This window comes from Otolemur garnettii, unplaced genomic scaffold, assembly GCF_000181295.1.
Source record: "Otolemur garnettii isolate 467f Iridium unplaced genomic scaffold, OtoGar3 scaffold00110, whole genome shotgun sequence".
Classification (NCBI taxonomy): domain Eukaryota; kingdom Metazoa; phylum Chordata; class Mammalia; order Primates; family Galagidae; genus Otolemur; species Otolemur garnettii.
Window position 1 is genome coordinate 1,865,668 of NW_003852505.1, and position 25,333 is coordinate 1,891,000.

At 38.4% G+C, this 25,333-nt stretch overlaps 1 protein-coding gene across 2 annotated transcripts in view; it reads left to right on the forward strand.

Moving 5' to 3' along the window:
* DOCK11 (dedicator of cytokinesis 11) overlaps nt 1–25,333 on the forward strand; it is a 212,033-nt gene that overhangs the window by 69,310 nt on the left and 117,390 nt on the right. Inside the window, exons 8-18 of one of the 2 annotated variants that reach the window (XM_003796989.2) lie at nt 1,632–1,809; nt 2,198–2,277; nt 4,415–4,498; nt 8,237–8,377; nt 9,564–9,776; nt 15,208–15,330; nt 17,229–17,311; nt 20,213–20,335; nt 20,512–20,588; nt 23,976–24,160; nt 24,253–24,318. In XM_003796989.2, the coding sequence (XP_003797037.1) occupies nt 1,632–1,809; nt 2,198–2,277; nt 4,415–4,498; nt 8,237–8,377; nt 9,564–9,776; nt 15,208–15,330; nt 17,229–17,311; nt 20,213–20,335; nt 20,512–20,588; nt 23,976–24,160; nt 24,253–24,318 (1,353 nt within the window). The remainder of the gene's footprint in view (nt 1–1,631; nt 1,810–2,197; nt 2,278–4,414; nt 4,499–8,236; nt 8,378–9,563; nt 9,777–15,207; nt 15,331–17,228; nt 17,312–20,212; nt 20,336–20,511; nt 20,589–23,975; nt 24,161–24,252; nt 24,319–25,333) is intronic. The other variant, XM_023517413.1, reaches the window with a different exon arrangement.

Sequence of the window (25,333 nt, forward strand, 5' to 3'; positions counted from 1 at the left end):
GCCGGTTGAGCTATAGGCGCCGAGCCGAGAAAATACTTTCAGGGTGTGATTGTACACTTCTATAATCCCAGCTTCTCTGGAGGCTGGGTTGGGAGGATTGCTTGAGCCTGGGAGTTTGAGGCTACAGTGCCTGTGAACAGCCATTGTGCTCCAGCCTGGACAACAGAGTGAGACTCTGTCTCTAAAGAAAATTAGAAATAAAAATTTTTTTTTCTAACAAAATAATCGTTTTTAAAAGTATAAAGATCTATGTGAATCGAGGGCACTTTAAAAATATATACAACAAAAGGTTTCTCATCGCAATGAAAGAAAGAGGACACACGTGTTAGCCCTAGTCGAGATTGCCTTCTCTTTGTAGTTCTCCCGGGATCTGCTTCCCTCATCTATTTGTGATCTCCTCTCCCAGATATTTTTTTTTTTGATATTTTCAAATGTATAAATCTTTATGACTTACTACAGCAGTTTCATTTTATCCTTTCCTATACTTTGAAGATGAGAAGGAGGCACTTTCTTGGTTCCTTCTTGAATAATGACCGTGCAGTGGAAAATTATTGATTCATGAGCCTTTCTTGGAATTAATGCTAAGGGATTCGAAAGGCAGTATGTCATTTCTTTTGTCATGATAGAGAAGGTGGTAAAGTAAAAGAATGTGTCATTATGTTTGAGGAAAGGAGGGGGCTTTTGTTTCCTTGTGTGCTAGTGTTAAACATAGGTTACTTCCATAGATTTTGTGGAGAGTCACAACTTAATGTGGACTAGTTTTTTTTTTAATCTTTTTTCTTTGCCAACCTATTCTTTTAATTTAAAAAAATTTTGTTTTTGTTTTTGGCTGGGGACAGGTTTGAACCTGCTACCTCCGGTATATGGAGCCGGCACCCTATTCCTTTGAGCCACAGGCACTGCCTATAATTTTAATTTTTATGGCTACATAGTAGTTTTATATATTTATGGGGTACATGTGATAATTTGATACAAGCATACAATGTGTAATGATCCAATTAGGCTATTTAGGGGTATCCATCACCTCAAGCATATATCATTTCTTTGTGTTAGAACATCGCCATTCCCCTCTATATTTTTAACAATGGTCACCCTGTCATGCTACTGAGCATTATGGTCTTTTATGTTACTATGATAACGGTTGATATGATGTATGTTAAAGTGAATTAGTTATCTATAGTGTATTTCATGGTATGATATTTAATAAACATTAGGTTTATTTCAGGTCACACTTAAGCTTGTTCTTAAGAGCTGATTTTGAAAATTTTCAAGGAAAACTTGAAGCAGGGTGGAGTTAGTAAAATGTTTGCTTATTTTTAGGGTGGTAGTTTGATTTTCTAAATATTAAGGATGCCAAAAGACCTTAAATAATAACGCACAACAAGTAGTATTCTCTGTCAATTTTGTGCATATGCACACCACCACTAGGCTCAGTCCCAAGTAAAAAGATAGGCTTCACCTGGTCATTTGTTGTCTTTATCTATTTCCTATTTCTTGTTAAAAGAAGCAATTATTTCGTGAAAATACTGATGCACATATATGTTGAGCTGAAGTAAAAATAAATATAAACTAATGAAATCTAACATTAAAAGGGTAAACTAACCGAGCATGTGGTTTTTCTTTCCTTTTAGTGCCCCAAAATGCGCCGTCATGCTTTTGAACTCAAGATGTTAGACAAGTATAGCCATTATTTGGCTGCTGAAACTGAGCAGGAAATGGAAGAATGGTTGATAACTTTGAAAAAGATTATTCAGATCAATACCGACAGTTTAGTGCAAGAAAAAAAGGAGACAGTAGAAACAGCACAAGGTCAGAATTTTTAAATGTTTTATTATTGAGGTAAAGCCCTTGTCTTTAATCCATAGGAATGTCTTTTGTGTGAGGTGAACGTACAATCTTAATCTTGGAAGCTGACTTGCTTCTTCATTAAAAGTGACTATGAAGGCTGATGCACTTTTCTTAACAGTTGATACTGCATAGGCTCTGACACATGAAATATAACCAGGCTAAAATGAATAGAAAATTCATGGCAGATTTTCGAAAGTCCATTAAAGTTTTCTCCATGCTTTCATAATTGAAATTCTTTGCAATAAATCTAGTAGGAGAGAATGGGTGGGAGAGATGGTTAGAATATTCCTCTTAGGTGATTAGTAATGGTCTATATGCTTTGGAACATCTGCTTTTAATGAATTTGCAGATGATGAAACTAGCAGCCAAGGAAAAGCGGAGAACATCATGGCCAGTTTGGAAAGGAGCATGCATCCGGAACTGATGAAGGTATATCTCATGGCAACTTGCTTTGAATGGGGACAATGCAGGATGAGCTATTAAAAGTCTTTTTGTTGTTGTTGAGACAGAGTCCCACCCTATGCCCTGAACAGGGTGCAATGGGTCATAGCTCACTGCAACCTCAGAGTCGGGCTGTGGGCATCCTGCTGCCTCAGCCTCCAAAAGCTACTGGGATTACAGGCGAGCACGGCTGGGTTTTCTTTTTTCTTTCTTTTTTTTTTTTTTTTTAAGGAGTCAGGATCTCAGACTCTTGCTCAGGCAAGTCTAGAACTCCTGAGCTCAAGCAGTTCTCCTTCCTCAGCCTCCCACAGTGCTGGGATTACGGCGTGAGCCACCGTGCCTGGCAGCTATTAAAAGTTTTAATTCTGGACTCCATTTGGCACTCATTTCCGAGTTAAAAACCACAGAAAATTGGTAAAACAAGATTACAAGAGAAAAGTTGTACTCTTAAGGATAGCCTTGTAAGTGCCAACTGACAGTTTGGAAAACATTATCTTTCTCTAGAAACGAGGAAATTCTTTCAACTTTTTGTGACTATTAATTTTATCTACTAGTTCTTATTCAAGTTAATTACTATATATCATTTATAAAATAAATATTCTTCTTTCAAGGGGCTAATGATTCAGTTCATGTACATGACAATTGATACAATGGTTTATATATGTTAATTTTGGATGAAAACCATATATTCTGTATATATGTATATGTATTTGAATAATTTTGTCAGTGAAAGGTTTTGATGAACAGACATCATTTGTGTTATTTACTCTTTTCTTTGGAGTAGGAGATCAACCAGTTTTGAAAGTGTAGAGGTGATAATTGTGAGTATCTTAGTAGGGGTCATATTTTACTCTGTAGACTGTATTACGATAGGGTAAAAGGTGGTGACCCATTTATTCATTTAAATCCTTTTCAAACTTATTTATATTTTTACTTTATTCCTCTTTCTAGATTGCTTAGTTTCACAAATTTAAAAGTTTCTCTTTTTTCTATTTTAAGTTTACCCCTCTTATATGCTTCAAAGCTATTTTTCAAAACTTAAGAACAGGCTCGGCGCCTGTGGCTCAAGTGGCTAAGGCGCCAGCCACATACACCTAAAGTGGCGGGTTTGAATCCAGCCTGGGCCCACCAAACAACAATGACGGTTGCAACCAAAAAAATAGCTGGGTGCCTGTGGTCCCATCTACTTGGGAGGCTGAGGCAGGAGACTCGCTCGAGCCCAGGAGTTGGAGGTTGCTGTGAGCTGTGATTCCATAGCACTCTACCCAGGGGGACAGCTTGAGGCTCTGTCTTAAACAAGCAAACAAACAACAACAACAACAAAAAAAACTTAAGAACACATTTATGATCCCCTTATTTACGATGTCTGTGATGTTGTAGATTTTATTTGTATTCCCCTCTCAATCTTTGCCATCCCGGACTGTGCAGGCCCATTATGTGGTTCCTAAGGTGATAGAATCAGAATTATATGTAATAGTCCATGGCTAACATCATGGATGTGTAAAATATGGTGGTTTTTTTCTTTTTATTTCTCTTTTGTATCCAAAGTCTCTTGGATTCCTCTTTTGTATTGGCTACAGGATGAACAGTATTCTTGGTGTTATGAAGAGGCATATATAGAAAGTATAAGAACCTGCTCTGTACCTTCTTGTGGGTCACAGTGAGAGTGATATATCACTCCCCAGCCAAGCGAGCATCTTTTATCCATACTAAGTACATGGAATTAGAGAATAGCTAATTCCACACACACACACACACACACACACACACACACGCACATATATTTTAAAGACAGTCTCACTTTGTCATCCTCAGCAGAGTGCTGTGGCGTCATAACTCACATCAACATCAAACTCTTGGGCTCAAGTGATTCTCTTGGCTCAGCCTCCCAAATAGTTGGGACTGCAGGTACCCACCACAACACCTGGGCATTTTTAGATATGGAGTCTCAAACTCCTGAGCTCAAGCAGTCCACCTGCCTCAGCCTCCCAGAGTGCTAGGTTTACATGCTGTGAGCCAAGAGTGGTATATTTTTGAAGCTGTGTCATATTGCTAGTTTCACATAAACTATATTTCATACTGTTGTGAAAGGAATAAAATAATATCTGTGTTTTTAAAATTTTAGTATGGAAGAGAAACTGAACAGCTAAACAAACTCAGTAGAGGAGATGGAAGACAGAATCTCTTTTCTTTTGATTCGGAAGTTCAGGTATTAATTATATGTTTATTTTTCATTTCAGGATATTATAGGGGGGTTGGTTACATAGTTCACTAAAATATATAAAAGCAAACTATGATGTATTTCTTTAAATAGTTTTAGAATTTTTGCTTATCCATAAATATGTGAAATATTGAAATCATAGATTTTTGCATCAGTGGGGAATATAGATTGTTTTGTATTTTATTCATTTTGAACAGGTAACTTAACAACTGCCTCTTCATGCAAGGGGACTGTCACATATGCAGATAGTTTAGGACTGAATATATATTTTAGTTGCCTGTATTCTTTTCACTTTATCTTGCTTCTTAAAATGGATAAATAAAAGAACCCATAAAGATGGTTACAGTGCTCTTTTACCCCATTAAGTATAATTGTGATCTAGTGGTTATGGATGTCAGCAGTACGAAGAATACCCAGTCACGTAAGACATTTGTTTTTCACATTTCATGTAGGCTTGTAGAACTGGGATAATGTTCAAGTCTGGCTTAATCCTACTTTAAGTGGAGAGTGGTGCAGGAAAGTGCAGGGCCGTGTGCATTTGTGTATTTTAACATCTTACATGAGGGTTAGGTAGTTTCATGCTAAGATATATGCAGTTAATATGTAATCCCGTGATATTTTCTAATTAGATCTCTGACTTGTTTAAATGGAAAAAGTCTACAACTTTTTTTAAATTTGAGACAGAGTCTCCCTCTATCACCCAAGGTAGAATGCCATGGCATTAGCCTAGTTTACATCAACCTTAAACTCTTGAGCTCTAGAAATGCTCTCACCTCAGCATCCCAAGTAGCTGGGACTGCAGGCATGTACCACCATGCTGAGCTAGTCTTTTTATTTTTAGTAGAAGCAGAGTCTCACTCTTCCTCAGGCTGGTCTCAAGCTTCTGAGCTCAATGTACCCACTTTGGCCTCCCAGATTGCTAGGATTACAGGCATGAGCCACTGTGCCCAGCCTAGCCCAAGTATATTTCCTAATTAAAAATATTTCATGAGAAACTCACATGAGGGGGACTGAATTTTTCAATTTATTTTTCTTTTTTCTACATGAGCTTTCTAATTAAAATCTTTGATTTTGTTTGAAATAGAAAGGTATGTATTACATAAGCATTACAGTTTTTTCTTAGTGAAAATATATTATGAAAACCTAAAATAATTGAGGAAGACTAATAGCACTGTTTTTTCTTTTGGCTTCATGTGGTTTTCTAATTAAAACATTTAATTCAATTTTAAGTGGAAAAAGTTAGAGTCTATAAATAATGCATATATTTTTCTTCAATAAAAATGTCCCATAAAAAGATGAAATTATTTGTGGAAAATTGATTTTTAAAAATATTTCATTTTCCCCCATAGCATTCCATTGCTTTAGTTTAAGTTATGTGATTTTTTTTTTAAATTAAGAGTATAGCAGAGCTGAGGAATATAGTTCTAAGATACTCACTCATTCAGAAATACATTGACTCCAAACATGGCTGAACTTTTGATCCACCCCTTTAATCCTCCCCACCCATGATTGGGCTCTAATTGGACATGTCAGGCTCTTTCATTTTATACAAAGGATCCAATTGACTGTGGTTGAAACTAAATCCAGTATCTATAACAATTTGTGGTATAGTGTTTTTGTGGTCATAAAACTGAACCGATTTTATGTTCGAGTTCTTTATCAGTGAGCTATGGTGAGAGAGAAATTCACAGTTGTGATGAAGCTTCAAGGACAAAAAAACCCTGAATTTAATGTTGATAATGGCAGGCTTGCCACAGAGAAGCCCATGTTGTACGTGTTGAGAGCCTATTCTAGGTGAAGTGCCATCTCATAATTTTAGCTTTCTCTTTTGGTCACAGTTCAGCATGTAGAGACATGACCTTAGGGAACAAAGGAACACTGGCTGACTAAAGGGGATGGCTCTAGCTTTGAACTTCTAAAGAAGGCCGTAGGTCCCATCGTGTACATGCACAGGCCTCAGACAGGAAGGGATTTGAGGTCTGGGGTGGTTTGGTTGAGTTTCTCTTCACATTCCACTGTCTGAGTGAGACAGAAAGTAGAGCAGATAAATGGGCGGAAATGAGAATTGATCTCCATGGCAATGCCTTGCCTCTGCTGGCTCCACAGATAGATAAGTGTTCAAGAAGGAGCTGTGTAATCTCTCACATTTGTAGATAAATAGATTCAAAAGGGAAAAATCATGCTTTCAGGTACAAATGTTATTCATTAGGCCCTTTTAAGGAGGATTTTGTTAGTGATACAGACTAGGTTAGAACAGCTATTAATTATCTAAGGTTCTTCAGGCACAATACTTGTTTTGGCTTGAATTACTTAGGTAATTGAAAAAAATTCTTGTATTTCTTGGCTTGAGTTTTCAATGCTGGCAGTATATTCTTCTCAGATTCATCCAGCCTTTTCCTGTCTACAACCTCTGTGCTTAATGAAAGTGTGGCCAATTGTCCCGCAATCTATACTTTTCTTCCCTTTGTGAATAGAATGTAAGTCTGTTCAAACATTCAGAATGAATAGATGAACTTAGATTGCCTGAGCCTTGTGAGCTGCAAAGGTTTCTAGGCGTTTTGTTTGAGCGGGGATAGATGCCTCCCCCAGTAAGAGGAATTTCTCGACTTCCAGTGTCTGCTTTTTAAAACTTGTTCTTATTTTGAAATACCAATAATGTTAACAAATATATCTCTGTGGCAGCCAGAGTACATCCCCCAGCTCTGGTAGAAGCTGAGCTCAGTGTTTATCAATTTCCTACGCAGATGCCTCTTGCTCTGTTCATCATTTAAACGTAGGTGGTCCCTGGGGTTCCAGCTTTGTCCGCCTCTCAACCTAGATGCTACTGAGTCCCCAATCCAGATCTCCAACTCTCCTGTTTTTCCATCCACCTACTAACTGGATTTATCATTTCTACTGACCCTCCCCCCACATCTGCCATTCATCTGTATTTCATGACCAAGTTTATAACATTGCTATCTACTGGATCTCCAAAGTCAGAGACTATTGTGTTACTCTTGATACCTCCCATACCCATTTCTCTCTTGCCTCCTGCGCAGCTCTTAAAAAACGAAACAAAATTTTTGTCATCCTGAAACATATATTTTTCAGGAAAGACAAGCAATAAACAACTAAATAAATATATAAAGTGATATTATTAGAAAGATAAATCAGAGAAAGGGAATATAAGCTGTCAGGGGATATGAAGTTTTCTATGACAAACTAGAGATGGACTTTCTGTGGAAGTGCCATTTGATCAGAGACTTGAATGAAATGAAGGGAGCAAGCCATACTGCTATCTGGGGGAAGAAATTTCCTGATAGAACAGCAAGTGCAAAGGCCCTGGGGTGGGAGTGTGCTTGGTGTGCTGGATGAATAACTAAGGAAGCCAGTGTGGCTAGAATGGGGGTGGGAAAGATGAGAGGTGGGAGATCAGGTCAGAGGTTGAGAAGAGGCCTTAAGTCCTGTTAGGCAGGGCTTTGTAGGCCATGGTACAGACTTGTGGCTTCTCCATTGTTTTACATAAGAGTCTCATCATTTCCTTCCAGAATTTTCCTACCAGTGTTTAACCTCAATATCAAAGCTCTATAAAGGCATGTCGAATGAAAAAATAGAGTTCAAATGAAGAATGGACAGAGAACAGTTGGATCCTGCCATTTTTACTATATTAATGGGAATATGTACTAACCTATATTACCACGAATCCTATCTTCACTTGGAAAATGATTCATACTGTCTGTTTTTTAGAGGTTGGACTTTTCCGGAATTGAACCTGACATAAAGCCATTTGAAGAAAAGTGTAACAAGCGTTTCCTGGTAAATTGCCATGATTTAACTTTTAATATATTGGGTCAAATCGGAGACAATGCTAAAGGACCCCCCACAAATGTACGTATGACTTTTCCTTCTACCTCCCTTGAATCAGCACATTAAAGAAATACCTTTTTTATGGCTAAGAACTAATGTACTGTATGAAAATTCACTTGCTACCTATTATGATAAATTTGACATGGGAGGATTTCATACATCTCTTTCTTTTGTCAGAATGTGAACATGTTCTCATCATGAGAGGGTTTGTGAAAGTCTTACCTACTCAGAATAGCAGATAGAAGAGGCATTCTAGAGGGACATGTTCCCCAAACCTGAAAATCTTTAAATTTATGAATTCTAGGGAATATAATTTCTTCTGTGAAATTGATTCGTAGCAGTGAGTAAGGATTACTGAAGCCATGCTGGGATACAGATGCTGTGCGGTCTGCCAGGCTCACTCACTGTTCTATAGAATGAGATTCATTTAGGTCTGCGGAGAAAATTCTGATTATTAGCTGCCATGGATCATTTGAATTACTCAGAATACTTGAATCCATAAATGTGAAATTCTCAGAGACTCTATTTTATGTTCATCTTTCTTCTTTGGTTCTTGTTTTATCTGTTAAAATCAACAGTGATTGATTTTCTTATAAAATAGCTGAAATGTACTAGCAGACTTTCCTGTGTGTAAAGGGTTAATCTTTATGCCATCTGGCATGAAATTTCTCTTTGTGACCAGCTTTCAAATGCCATCTGTAGAGAGGAATCATGTCTTCCAAAATTGCTGATGGGACAAAGCTTTTGTCAAGTAATTTCATGTTGACTGATATTAGCTCTTATGAAATGTATAGTCCAGTAATTGTAACATGACAGAAGAGAAGATTTATTTCTGTTCCATAATATTGGCGTTATTTTTTAAGGTAGTTTCAATAAACGTGTAGAGAATTGAATTTTAATCATAGAACAACTGATGTTCTTTAAATGTAGCTTTTGATGCTCATCTTTTTTTTAAATTTATAAATTGTGAAATCATTTACATCTGATAAAATTTAAAATTTGATGAACTGTATTGTTTTGGAATGCTCTTTCTTCTATGCAAATGAGCCATTATAAAATTTTAGCTAAATGTTGAACTCAGAAAGGAACGAACTGTAATCACAGAAACTTGAGGCATCAAAAAAATTATCTCGTAATTGTGTCTTCCCCCGCACCCCCACATCACCCAAAAGTCTTAATTTCAAAATGCAATTGTTTTCATTTCCAGGTTGAACCCTTTTTTATCAATCTTGCCTTATTTGATGTAAAGAACAACTGTAAGATTTCAGCTGACTTTCACATAGATCTGAATCCCCCATCTGTCCGTGAAATGCTGTGGGGCGCTTCAACCCAACTGGCCAGTGACAGCAACCCAAAGGGCTCTTCACCCGAGGCTTTCATTCACGGAATTGCTGAGTCTCAGTTACGCTACATAAAACAGGTAACTGAATAATCTTCAGCCTTGGTAGCACATTCGGAATAATAATCAACAATGTCCTTGTGTTATTTCATGGTTTCAGGCCAGTGCTTTCATGGTATTCTGTCTCTTGCAAGGTCCAACTTTTTTGTTTTCTTTTTTGCAGTTTTTGGCCGGGGCTGGGTTTGAACCCGCCACCTCCGGTATATGGGGCTGGCACCCTATTCCTTTGAGCCACAGGCGCCGCCCCGAGGTCCACCTTTTTCGGGCAACTAAAGTTGGAGGGGAAAAATGGAAGCCAACAAACATGCTAGTAACACTTGGAAAGTAACATTTTTAATGGACCAGGGATGTGAGACTGAAGGGCAGTGTTTTGTGAGACAGAGTGCAGATACACTCCCACACATGCACACATGTGCATACTTCCAAGCAAGGTAATAGGTACCTGAAAGGTTTGGGGGTTTTTTTGGAAGAAAAATCGAGTGTACATGAACTCTCTTGCCCCTAATTCACAGGTCCACTATGAGTAGGTTGCTTCAGTGGAGCATATGGGCTCTTTATAAAAGGGTTCTGTTGGAAAGGCAACAGGAGGGAACTGCTTCTGTCACAGCTGTAATGCCACACTCTTTACCCTTTACAAAGATCCTAACAGTTCCTTGGCATTCTGACCTCTGACCAGGCCGGAAGCCATAAGAAGTTAGGGGGAGCAGAATTGATGGTCTGTCCTCTACACTTTGGTAGCTGGAAGGAAATGAGAACAAGGCATAGAAGTAAAGTGGGAAGAGGCATATGAATAAAACTGCTCACATTGTAAAGAGATTTATTTTTTCCATAATAAAAGTGGTGTTCCTTTTTTTTTTTATTATAGAGATAAATGCATTCTTCTATAGAAAATCCAAATAATATAAGAAGTATAAAAAAGTAAAAATTGACTCAGCGGCCAGGGCGTCAGCCACATACACCGGAGCTGGTGGGTTTGAATCTAGCCCAGGCCTGCCAAACAGTGACAGCTACAACCAAAAAATAACCAGGCATTGTGGCAGGCGCCTGTAGTCCCAGCTACTTGGGAGGCTGAGGCAAGAGAATCACTTAAGCCCAGGAGTTTGAGGTTGCTGTGAGATTTGACGCTGCAGCACTCTACTGCGAGCAACATAGTGAGACTCTGTCTCAAAAAAAAAAAAAAGTAAAAATCACAACCCGTAGACAATAACTATTAACATCTTGGTAAACATCTTCCCAGATATCCCTGCTGTATGTATATAAATACATACACGTTGTGTGTATTCTTATAAAGATTGTATCAGACTCATGCTTTTATACCTACTGTATTCATTTAATATCATGTTTATCATCTGATATCAATATCTATAAATCAGTCCCATTTATATTAAAGGCTAACATAGCATCCTAATGATTTAGCTACTTAGGATATATATATATTTTTTTGAGACAGAGTCTTACTATGTTGTCCTTGATAGAGTACTGTGGCGTCACAGCTTGCAGCAACCTCCAACTCTTGGGCTTAAGTGATTTTCTTGCCTCAGCCTTCCAAGCTGGGACTACAGGCATGTGCTACAATGCCCGGCTATTTTTTTATTGCAGTTGTCATTGTTGATTTTAGCTGGCCCGGGCCAGATTCGAACCCGCCAGTCTGGGTGTATGTGGCCGGCGCCCTACCCACTGAGCTACAGGTGCCGCCTACTTAGGATAGTTTTAATATCACACATGATACTACATTGAACACCCTTGTGTATTCATCTTAGCTTATTTGTTGAATTATCTCCTTAGAATATAAATTCCAGGCACTGGGATTTTCTGGGTCAAAGATTTTAGGAAGGGAAAGAGTCTCTTTCTGTTACCCTAGGTACAGTGCCATGGCTTCATAGCTTACAGCAACCTCAAACTGTGGGGCTGAACCCATCTTCTTGCCTAGCCTCCCAAGTAGCTGGGACTACAGGTGCCCACCACAATACCCAGCTGATTTTTCTATTTTTAATAGAGACGGGGTATGCTCTTGCTCAGGCTAGTCTCTAATTCCTGAGCTCAAATAATCCACTGGCCTGGTCTTGTACACCTGAGCTCAAATAATCCATTCTCCTTGGCCTCCCAGAGTGCTAGGATTACAGGTGTGAGCCACCACGCCTGGCCTGAAGATGAGGCCCATTGTTACAGATTGCTAAATGGTATCAGAAGGCTTCTTTCTACATGCTTCCACCCTGCTTTGGAGGGTGTGTACCTATGGTAGTTTTCCCCCAAGTTGGCCCTTGTTCCCTTATGGCCCCTTAGTTTGTTATTTGTTCTATAGTTGTCACATGTGTAAGCATTCTACTACTCTGGTGGATGCGTTTAAAAGAGGGATTGAGCAAGTACAGTATTATAAATATTTGAGAAGCTGCTCTGGAGTTATGTCTACAATTTCCTATACAACAATGAAGAGTCCCTTTAAGCCAATGATGTATTTATTGTATTACTTCAATATACTACTCAACAGTATGTTTGACGTGGGAAATTTCAATCATGGTTTTAGTTGTCATCCAGATTGTGATCTAGGTCAGGAAGAAGATCAACATTTAAAAAATATCTCCTGTGTGCCTGCATTTTCCACCAGTGTCTCATGTAATCATAATAATCTTGTGAAATGGTGTGATAATTGCTGTTTTACAGATGAGGACACTGAAGCTGGGGGAGGGTTTAAGCAAGCTGCCTGATACTATATAGCTAGAGGGGTGAAGGTAGGATTTGAACCTAGGTATGTTTGAAAGAACTCAGTCAACAATGTTGTTAGAGAGTTATTCAGTGATGAAATATATAACACTACCACGTGCCTTGCATGCCCAAGGGCCTGTGTAAATGCTGGAGACTGGGGTGAGGGTACCTGACCCATTTTCTTGGGGTGGGGGGCAGCAAAGTGGGTGAGAATTGCCCTGGGGTCAGGGGCATATATATTCCTGCCTTCTTGGTGGGAAAGGAGGTCTGGTCGGACCAGACCTTCTAGCCTACTGGGATTCCTGGGCACTCTCTGGCCACCTTCTGCGTTTTGGGGATAGGATAAAAGAAGTTGCTAGGACAAAAGTTGTTTTTTTTTTTTTGGTCGGGGCTGGGTTTGAACCTGTCACCTCCAGCATATGGGGCCAGTAGTCTACCCTTTTGAGCCACAGGCACTGCCCTTTTTTGGGGGGGGCGGTATACAGAGTCTCATTTTGTTGCCCCGGTAGAGTACCATGGCGTCACAGCCCACAGCAACCTCAAACTCTTGAGCTCAAGCAATTCTTTTGTTTCGGCCTCCCAAGTAGCTGGGACTACAGGCGCCTGCCATGATGCCCAGCTATTTTTAGAGATGAGGTCTTGCTCTTGCTTAGGCTGGTCTTGAACTTATGATCTTCAGCAATCCACCCGCCTTGGCCTCTCAGAGTGTTAGGATTACAGGCATGAACCACCATGTCCAGTCCTGGGACAATAGTTAAAAATCTCCAGAGTGTCCCCTCACTTTGGAATCCTGGTCCATTAGAAAATGAACATCTCTATGCCTTAGTATCCTTTCCTGTAAAGTAAAGGTAATGATAGTACCTGCATCCAAGGGCTGTTCTGAGGCTCTAACAAAGTGTGCTGTTCCTAGAAAGCCCTCAGCACTGTGACAGGCATACTGATTTTGCTCAATGCTATGTCGCTATGTCGTGGTAGCAGTAACAGTAATCTCAAGATAAACACGTGGAAACAGCAGACTTTATCAATCATTAGATATCTTCAAATTTATATTCATTGTTGGCATCAGTGTGGGGAAATGCGTACAGCACTAGGAGTGGGAAACAGTGGGTGTTCAGTAAATGTTAGTTATAGCAGTCATCAGTGTTACTGTTTCTAGTCTGGCCTCATCATGTGAGATGTTGGCCACATGAGCTACATGGTTGTGGGGCAGTATAGCGTGGGCTGCGTAGTCTAGAAGCCTGAACTGCGATCTGCACTCACTTATTTGCTGCCTAAATCGCCTTAAGCTTCCATTTCTCAATATGTAAAATGTAGGTAGTAGTGCCTGTGTCAGAGGGTTTTACTGAAGACTGGATGAGATAAAGCACAGAAACCATCTAGCATGGTTACGGGGCTGGTAGGATAAGATTGCAGTCAGGGTATGCTGCTCAGCATATCGTCTGGAGGGGCAGCTCGGGCAGTCTGCCAGCCTGGTGTCACAGCTTGAGCAGCATGTTGCTGGCAGTACTGGAGGGCAAGTTCTGTGACCTTGAGATGCTTTGATACCCTAGTGATAACCAGGTACATGATGTGCATTCTTTCATTTAATCCATGTAAGAAAGTATATGAAATCGTCCCCATTTCATAGATGAGAAACTTGTGACTTAGAATGTGACTTGGCATAAACCTATAAATGGTGGAGCCAGTATTTGAACCCAGGAAATTTGACTCCCAAATAATTTTTAACCACTTTGTTCCACGCTTGCTGCTTGGGAATGCAAAGCTGAGTCAGCCATTACCTGGGCTCCTTATAGGCTGTTTGAGGTTGAGGGAATTACTAACCTCTTACACTCAATTTTCTATTCTGCCCTGTGTACCTCAGAGAGTTCTATCTGGAACAAATTAGATAATGTGTCCAAAATGCTTTGAAAACTGGAAAGCACTTTATTAACAAAGTTGGTAGAATATCAAGTAGAAAAATAAATCTTGGTAGAGACCCAATGATGAATTTTTCCACTCAAATTCATTTGTATGGTGCTTCTGTAAATAACAGACATAACCAACTAACATACTCTGGAGAGGATATTTTATTTGGAAGAGGCCAAACTGGACAGGGGATAATATGGTTGTTTCACATTCATTCAAAGATGTAACTTTCATTATGCTACATTAGTGCACTTAAAGTGTAAAGGACAAAATGAATTTTGGATCTTCTCTTTCATACCCTGGCATTGAAAGCACAAAAGCTCTTTAACTACAAGAAAGGAATGTTTTCTAGAAGGTGATTTAATTTTTTAATGTTAGAACAGTAAAGTATTTTCTTCCTTCTTTGCTGCAATTAGTATTAATTAAATGTGAGTGAATTGCCCTGGAGTTACATGCGTCTGCATTTAAAAATGCATATTTAGTTCCGTTTGAGAAATGCACACTATTTTAACATATGCCAATGAAGGCAAACAACGCACATCTTACTAATTAGGTCTAAGAACTCACCTTGCAAACACAGCCAAACAGAAGAGGTGAAGCAACATGGGTGACACCTACACTTGGGGGCTAATAGATGTGAAGTTGGTGACAGAATATAAAATCCATTTTGAAATGAGAGCTTTGAAAACTATATGAAAGGAAATGCTACCTATTTCTAGGACTCTGGACACAACCCTTTGTTCAATATGAGCATTCTGTAGTAAATGTCCACTAGGAATCATTACCCAAATAGTTGTATGTACTTGGTTACATAAAAATATCTAACAGGAGTAATTTTTTCTAGGGAATTTTCTCTGTGACAAATCCACATCCTGAAATTTTTCTGGTTGCAAGAATTGAAAAAGTGTTGCAGGGAAACATTACACACTGTGCAGAACCCTACATCAAAAATTCAGATCCTGTGAAGGTAATTTACAAAGATCATTTATGTATTATGTACATTTCAGCTTAATGCAGAATTTGCCTTTTACTAACACTGTCTGTGGCCCCTCTATGGGGGAAAGCTGTAGTCTCTCTCTAAACATGCTGTATATTCTGAAAATATTGTTTACTATATGAGTATGTATTAAAGCTTGAACACAGTGGGTCCCCCCCCCTTCATCTATGATCTGTTAATGAGACAGTCTGATTTCTGCTTGCTTATCAAAATAAAAGCTAAAGGCTTTTATGGAACATCTGGTAATTGACATAGTATCCTTGGCAGGAGCCACTCTTTGCTTACTCACAGCCTTTGCATACAGCCCTAGAATGTCAGAGCTGGAGGAAAGAAAAGACAATCCCATCCTGCAGTCCCAAATGCCAGTCCATACTCAGATTTGCTCCTGTCTGTATGAAATGAGAAAAGAAAAACAGTGAGCGTTTCACAAAGCTAAATGTATTTAATTCAAAGGGCTGCCCTTTACGCTGAGATTTCTGCCTTTCCTCCTTTTTAAAGGTTAGGCTGGTGTTATTTCGTGAAATGCTGGCATATTAAATGGTACCGATTTTTTTATTGTTTATTTTGTCGAATGTCTTTAAGTGGCATCATTGAAAGTTGGCAACCCTGTGTTGTCATCCAAATTTATGGATTATAAAACCTAAACATTTGGAAATCATTGATCTCATCCCATCCTCTCATTTTATAAATGAGAAATCTGAGGCCCAGGGAGGAAAAGGATTCGTGATTCAGTTCGTTAGAAGCATTCCAGCTACTGAGTATTTATGGTGTCAATCTGTTTTGTGTGGCATTTTGCTGTGTATCGGTATAGTGTTTGTTAAGTGGAAGATGCTGATGAGACGTGACTAATTTGTGGGGAGAAAATGTTTCAACAGTATAGATAAAAGCCTCTAGCATTCTGTCTCCCTAGGGATAAGCGTGCAGCCAGCACTTCCCGGCTTGTTCAGACTCTATAGGCAGTTTATCTCCTTTGTCATCTCAGTGCCTATGCAAACAGCAGCTCCTGCCCACATTAATTGCATTGACTCTTGGTCTCTTGTTTCTTATCTTGGGAGTAGAAAGGTCAAAGGTCAACTGTATCCAGAACAAACTTCTCCCAAGAATGAGGAGCATCTGCCTGCTGTGTGAAAACTGCTTAAAACTGTTCAAAATTTTCCCAGTAGACATATTTGGTGCAAAATATGCCCTCCATCTATTTCTTTGTTTTTTTAAATATCGGGGTCATAAGAGGATATGTATGATTAGGATGGCCCAACATATGTAAATCCATAAACATAATTCACATAAACACAAGCAAAACCAAAGATCATATGGGCCTCTCAATAGACACAGAAATAGCATTTGACAAAATTCAGCATCTCTTTCTGACAAGGGCACTTAGGAAAATAGGCATAGACCAGGCATTTCTTAAACTGATAGAAGCCATCTATAACAGACCCATAGCCAAGATCACACTGAGTGGGGAAAAACAAAAGCATTTCCACTTAGAACTGGAACCAGACAAGGATGTCCACTATTGCTACTGCTATTCAACATAGTGCTGGACGTTCTAGCCAATGCAATCAGGCAAGAGAAGGGTATCAATGGAATTCACATGGGGATGGAGGAGGTCAAACTCTTGCCCTACTTTTTTCTTTCTTTTCTTATGGTGCCAAAGGTACTGTTAATGAAGAAATGCAAAACCTTTATGAAATACTTTGGTCTTAGAAAGTGGGTAGCTGCTTTGTGTTGCTTTTATTTATGGCTATTTCTAAATATTTTTCTAGATATTTTGATGTTTATATCATTCTTTTGGGGAAGTTATTTTCCTGGGTGGGTCCATGTGAGTTGGAACAAATATGAGCCTATCTTCTTATTTCTGACCTTAGACAGCCCAGAAGGTGCACAGGACAGCTAAGCAAGTGTGTAGCCGCCTTGGACAATACAGAATGCCCTTTGCTTGGGCTGCCAGGTTTGTACAGATGTAATTCTGACCTGTTTGTTCATGCTCCTTCCTATGTGAAGTTGAGGGCTATTTTCCTTACCAGAATTCAGCAGTCTCGTTCTGGCACACCAGTTGTAACTTGGGACACTTAGGATGTAATATTTCTTCTCTTAGAATTTTATGTGTATCAAAGACCCTGTCATATCATCATATGTGTCATTTCAGGAGAGTTTTCTTTGGCTCAGGTTACTGATCACGCTGACATCACTTAATTTTATTGCATTTAAAGCAGAGTATATGTGCTAAAGTGGTGAGATTTTTTCCCCCAGAAAACCAGGAAGTGTAGTGAATTGTGTACAGTATCCTCACTATTTCAGAGTTGGCTGGGTTTATACTTGGACAAACTATCATAGAATAATTCTGGAAAATGTACTAAAACTTCAGAGGCAAATAATGCAGTCATTAAATGCAAGCATATAACTAATAGATTTTCTTACATCCTGATGCTGAATTTTGTGAACCCTTTGGGGATAGCATATTTGGAAGTATGTGTTATCTGTACCTCGTATCTGATGGTAGGTTACATTATTTCATCCAAATTTGGGGAAAACATGCAGTGATGATTTAAAACATATTTCTTATTTATCCCCCCCTTTGAACTGCAGGTTCACTGGCTTGTTTGTGGTACAGCCTGTACAACTCGCTGAAACTTCTGGGAAAAGGGCACTGTGTTCTGAATAATTCAATCAATTATGTTCAGTAGGTTCTGGGGAGTAGCATAAGGGTAGGAGATTCTAAGTTAATTAGCTCTTTTATCTGTCACTATAATCATTTCATTTGAGGGAAGGTCGCAAAAGGTATTGTTTGGTAGATGAAAAATCGCCATTGTCCTTATTTATCTGGTTAAAAAAAAAGATAGCCAAGGCTAGGAGAATGGCAAAGAGTAGCAGAAGTTGGCCTTATGTAGGCATTATAGAAGGTGAAGTATGGCTTATAAATATAAGCATACTTATAATACCATATCTGGAAAGTCAGTTGCTGCTGCTATTGTTGTGAAAAGTTATTAATTGCTACCTCTGTTCAAGGCACTGGCCTAAGTGCTTAATTTACATAGTCTTAAGAGATAAGTGCTACTATCTGCATCTTGGACATGAAGAAATTGAGACACAGAAGTAAAAAAGAGAGGCAAAGACAGGAATCCTTGGCCAAGTTCACACAGCGTGTGGCAGAGCAGGAATCAGAACCCAGAGCATCTGACTGCAGAGCCCACTCTAGACCGTCTTGGCACATTGCCCCTCTTTGGTTAGTTGCAGTAGCTTCTTGATGCTGTTTTTCCACTAGAAAATTTAAGTTTGGGATCTTCGAACTTAGAGGCTTTCATCCCCAGTTGTGATGAGGAATTAATGCAATATTTCCCTCATTTTTTTTTTTTTTGTTTGAGACAGAGTCTCAGCCCTGAGTTGAGTGCTGTGGCATCATAGCTCATAGCCACCTCATGCTGTTGGGCTCAAGTGATCCTCTTGCCTCGGTTTTTTTATTTTTAGTAGAGAGGGTGGGGTCTCGCTGTTGCTCAGGTTGGTCTTGAACTCCTGAGCTCAAGTAATCCATCTGCCTCAGCCTCCAAGTTTTTTTCCCCTTGAGTTGTTATGGTTGTCAGCAGTAACATGAACTCACTCAAAAAGCTTGGCTGGGGTTTTTAAAATATGTATGATACCCCTGTTTATTGCAAATAAAGGCAGTATGCTTATAAGCAGGAATAGTGGGATGAATGTCCATAACCACATCTTCGGAGGCTCTGCCAGGGGGAAGTATGTTTCTGACTATAGCTGTTTCCAGTGTGTTGGGTACTTGTATATTATTTTCCGTTTTAGCAGTAAAATAACCACTTAAAAATGGGAGGAGGGTAAGGGAATAATTCAAATTCATATGGGAAACTCTTTCTATATAGTCATCCCTTGGTATCTGTAGGGGATTGGTCCCAGGACCTTTTACAAATACCGGAATTCATGGATGCCATGTCCCTAATAAAAAGTAGTATAGTATTTGCATATAACCTATGCACATCCTCCTGTAGACTTTAAATCATCTGTAAATTACTGATGATTTAAAAACCTAATACAGTGTGAACACTATGGAAATAGTTAACATCTGTACATGTTTAGTACAGATGCAATTATTATTTCCAGTATTTTTGATCCTTGGTTGGTTGAATCCACAGATGTGGAACCTATGGATACATAGGGCCAACTATATATTGTAATCTCAGTGTATAAATTATCTTAAAGATCTGATTTATTTTTTATGAACTTTTGGAGATATTCTTTACCTTTGATTAAACTGACATTTTAAATGTCCAGCTTAATGCATTTTCACAGATATATACAGTCATGTAACTGTCACCCCAAACAGGATACAGAACATGTCTATTACTCCAGGAAGTTTCCTTATTCCCCTGTCCAGTCAACAATTCCACTCCCATTCCAGGCAACCACTGATCTGGTTATCCCTACAGATGACCATGATCTATTCTAGATCTATGAATGGAATCATGCAGTTTGTACTTTTGTGTTTTGTTTTTTGTGCTCAGTGCATTTTTGAAGTTTATCCATATTGCTGTGTGTATCTGTGTTTCATTTTGAGTAGTTGTTCATTGTACAACCATACCACAATTTGTCTATCCATTTTCTTGTTGTTGAATATTTTGGGTTATTACTAGTTTAGAGCTATAGCAAATAAAGCTGCTTTGAACATTCGTGTACCATGTAGAAATATGCCTAAGAGTAGAAATTGCAGGATCATAGCGTAACTGAATGAGAAACAGCCAAACTGTTTCCAAAGTGGTGTCACCATTTTATATTCCCACCAGTACTAATTTTTCTCAATTTATCAATCCTTAAGAATTAAAAAAAACCTCTGTTATTGTTTTAGACCCATTTTCAAAGATAATCAAGGCTCTCTGGATCTGGATGGGAGATTTTCTCCTTTGTATAAACAAGACAGTAGCAAGCTTTCAAATGAAGACATTCTCAAGTTGCTCTCAGAATACAAGAAGTAAGTTTGTGGTGTTTCTGCAAGAAATGAAAACAATTGATAAATTTATCAGATTTTAAAATGATTCCCATATATAGGAAAACAGAATGCTTACAATTTTAAGTTTGAATGTAGAGTAACCAATGCATCTACTAATCATAATTTTTAATTCAAAAATATTCTTTTTTTATACCCAGACCAGAAAAGACCAAATTGCAGATTATTCCTGGGCAACTAAACATCACAGTAGAATGTGTTCCTGTGGATTTATCAAGTAAGAACATTTTGCAAATAAACCTTAAGGGTTATGTTTGACTCTCAGGTTTTTATCTGGTATATTAGTTTCTTAGAATTGTCATAACAAAGTATTACAAACTGGATGGCTTAACACAATAGAAACTTACTTTCTTAGAGTTCTCAATACTAGAAGTCCAGAATCAAGGTGTTGGCAAAGCTGTGCTTCCTCTGAATGCTCTAGAGAAGAATAATCCTTGCCTTTTCCTAGCTTCTAGTAGTTCGTGACTATTTTTGGCATCTGTTGGCTTGTTGCTACATCATTCCCATGCCTCTGTTCTTATAAGGACACTAGTCATTGGGTTTAGGGTCCACCTTTATCCAGTATGACTTCATTCCAACTAATTACATCCGCAAAGACCCTATTTCTAAATAAAGTCACATCTTATTCCTTCTGAGATTCCAGCTGGACATGAATTTTGGGAATAGTAGATACTTTTTAACCCAGTATATATGGTGAAAAGTTACAGATTAGGAAGGCAATTAAGTTCATTTTATCGGATGCTATCTCATATATAATATATGATATTGTGGGTATGTCCCACTCATTGTCTGCTGCCTTTTGCTTTGGGGAAGTTTCTACTTCTGTCATCAACTAAAGAGATCAAAAAGGAGGAATTATTTTCTTGTCTAAGGACAAGAATCTAAGGTCCTAGGAAAATGGATAGAAGACACAAAAGATAATTTGTAGGAGATAAAATGAAGTGTCTGATAAATATTTAAAAAATATTCAATCTTAGTAATAATAACACTCATGCAAATTAAGACATGATGCTTACCTATCAAATTTACAAAAACATTTAAAAAGTGTAATGATGGCTAGGTTTTGGCCAGGCACCAGCACCTATCATGAGTAGGAGTACAATTTGGCAACAGGTATTTATAGATGTTCATAACTAAGGCATTCCAATTTTGAGATTCTATCTGTCCATTCATTTTCTAAGATAGGTATCTAATAAATATTTATTGAGTATTTACTAGGTGCTTTAAACTTTTTATAAATACATTCATTTGTTAAAATCATTATCTATTGAATACATATTTATTGAGTACATACTACCTACTAGGTGCTTTAAATATAAGGAGTTTAATGTCTACAAAGAGTGACAGTAAATGACCAAAAGACATGAGTAATTTTAGCCTATAATAGGATTGAGCTGCTTTAAAAAGGGTGGCCAGGGAAGGGTTCTCTTACCTAAGGAGTTGAAGGGATTATATATTACAGGCTGAGGACATCATGTATGTTTTAAAGACTTTGACGTAGGACCAAACTGGGTTTGTAGGAGTAGAAAGGAAGCCAATATGGCTCTAGTGTGGTATGCGATGGGAGGAGTAGAGATTGGAGAGTTGGTGCCCATAGTACAGTAGTTATGGCACCAGCCACGTGCACTGAGGATGGCAAGTTTGAACCTGGCCCAGGCCAACTAAACAACAATGACAACTGCAACAACAACAACAAAAATAGCTGAACATTGTAGCAGGCACCTGATCCAGCAACTTGGGAGGCTGAGGCAAGAGAATCGCTTAAGCCCAAGAATTTAAGGTTGCTGTGAGTAGGGATGCCATGGCATTCTACCAAGGGTCACATAGTGAGACTCTGTCTCAAAAAAAAAAAAAAAGTGGAGATAGGAGATGAAGTAGGAAGGATCAGGTCATGCAAGGAATTGTATAGACCAGGGTAAAGCTTGAAAAGATCGGATTTTATTTTAAGTGTAGTGAGAGGTCCCTAAAGCATTGTAAGCAGGGGAGAAATAAATAAGAGTACAATGGATTATTCTTTTTTTTTCTTTTTTGTGGAGACAGAGAGTCTCACTTTATCTCCTTCTGTAGAGTGCCATGGCATCACACAGCTTACAGCAACCTCCAACTCCTGGGCTTAGGTAATTCTCTTGCCTCAGCCTCCCGAGTAGCCGAGACTACAGGCATCCACCACAACACCCAACTATTTTTTTGTTGCAGTTTGGCCTGGGCCGGGTTTGAACCCGCCACCCTTGGTATATGGGGCCAGTGCCCTACCCACTGAGCCACAGGTGCTGCCCTGGATTATTCTTTTCTAAAGAAATAATTTGAAATATAGATAGGACTTTATGCCTAAAGATGTTCTTTGCAGTGTTATTTATAATGGGGGAAAACTGGAAACAATTAGAATGCAATATGGTCAGCATGGTTTAAATAATTAATTACAGTATACTGATGCATGAAACTTTATTGTAGCCATTAAAACCAACGTTTACAATGAGTTCATAGAATAAGACATCAGATAAAATGTCTAAAATCAAGATAAATTTCTATATAGTAGATTTTTTTTTTTTGCAGTTTTTTTGTCCGGGGCTGAGTTAGAACTCACCACCTCCGGCATATGAGGCTGGCGCCTTACTTCTCTGAGCCACAGGCACCGCCCTATAGTAGAATTTTTATACTGCTATATGAAACAGGCATAGAAAGAAGACTAAAAGAAAATATGCTAAAAATCTTAACAGTAGTTATCTCTAGGCAGTAGAATGACCGATTGTCACTGTCTATCTTTACTTTATACCTTTATATCAGCAGTTCTCAACCTGTGAGTTGCGACCCACAGGAACTGTATTAAAGGGCCGTAGCATTAGGAAGGTTGAGAACCACTTCTTTAGATACTCTATTATAATTATATATTGCTATAATGAAAAAACAAATCCAACAAAAAAAGTACTGTATCTCAGGTCCAACTCTCCCTGGGTCTTCCTTCTCTGTGGTTACCACTCTGCAGTAAGGTCCAGCAGCCTTAGAGCCTCTTAAGTAGATGAATAACCTACTTGAGTAACATAAGCTGCCAAACTTCTCCAAGGTTTAGTACGTTCCATGTTTGAGTGTTGAATTTATTATTGGTAACACACCATACAATCCATAGTTTCAAAAGACTTCCATTATTTCTTAAGTAAAAATTTGCACCTGCACCAAGTTAACTTTTTAAAAGTGACTTGCCATGAGCTAATTGGAAGCATAAATTTACCGTTATTTCCCTGATACCAATAAAAATTTGCAGTGAAAGCTAAATTGCAGCCACAGGAGGGAAAATGAAATGGATTTCTTTGCAGAGTTTAAATTTGTCAAAATTATGATGTGTTATATTTGGCAAATCACTCGACATTGAGAATGAAATAGCAATCCGTGTCTGGTGTGAAGGGTTCTACTAAAATCAGCACCAAGCTACTCCATCTTGCCTTTGGGGGTTCTTAAAGTGGCTGTATGACTTTTTGTGAATTACTAAGAATTCTGTTTTTTAAATCACTCTTTGAGAACACAGTCCATGAATATTTTTATAAATGTAAGAATGTGTTAATGATTGTTAAATTGTATGATCTTTGCCTATTTTTCCCCCCTACTATAGATTGTATTACTTCTTCATATGTGCCTCTGAAGCCTTTTGAAAAGAATTGTCAAAATATTACTGTGGAGGTTGAAGAGTTTGTTCCAGAAATGACAAAATATTGTTATCCATTTACTATTTACAAAAACCATCTGTATGTATATCCCTTGCAATTAAAATACGATAGCCAGAAGACATTTGCCAAGGTAAACAGTATAAAGTATACATTTTTGGAGTAGAAAATGTTATTTATAATCTTCTAATTATGTGACTCATTTGGGACAATTAATCATTTCAGGCAAGGAACATTGCAGTCTGTGTGGAATTCCGGGATTCAGATGACAGTGACGCTGGCGCACTAAAGGTTTGTTTATGATACTGATAAGCAGAAATGGAGATTTTGGTACTTGGTTAGGTTATCTCATTTAATTTGTTTAAACATCAAAAAGTGACAAATACAGTGTTTCCTTCTACTCTTACACCTTAACTATAAAGGTTAGTTTAAATCAGTGGTTCTCAACCTTCCTAATGCCGCAGCCCTTTAATACAGTTCCTATGGGTCGCGACCCACAGGTTGAAAACCGCTGGTTTAACTATTAATAAATAACTAAATAACATGTATAGCTTTAAAAATGGTCAGCTTTAATGTACCAGTTTCGGCTTTTGCCTGACTCTGATTTTGTGTTGCTTCTTATGACTTGGTAGTTTATATAATAGTACCATCAGGGGACTATAAACTTCTTTCTCCTTGAAACCTGAACAGATTTTGAGCTGTCAGAAGCACAGCAAGACTGCTTTGATCTGAGATATGACTTCTTTTCCATGACTGGCTAAATGGTGCCTCCACACTGGATTTGTGATCTATGAATAACAGTCTCAGTCTTATCTGATACGGCCATCCATAAATACCTGTCTACCTAACAGTGCCATTACATTTTTACTCTTTTCAGCTGGTTTTCACTTTTTGCCCTTTAACCCATTAATCACAGACTTGAAAGACAAGCCAGGGAACATGTCAGCATCACGAAGTGTTTATCTGATTCCTCAATTCTCTAGCTTGAGCCTAAATCAGACAGAAGGATGGTTAGTCTTACACTCAAACCACCTAGGGAAAGAGGCTGGACTGCCCCCAGCTAAGTCATTGGACGTTTAATAGCCCCTACTTTTGAAAAGATATTTTTTTCCACAGAGAAACTTAAGTTACGGATTGGCTAGCTCCAATTTGGTATATTTTCTCTGGTGTTCCCTTCAGTAGAGTTGAGAATGACTGTTCCTTTTCCTCTGTGCAATATTTTTTTGTATAGCTTAAGAGTCTTAGAAAAAAAAGAGTCTTAGGTTACCTCCCAGCAGTTCTTGTACATTGTCTTCATGGCCATATT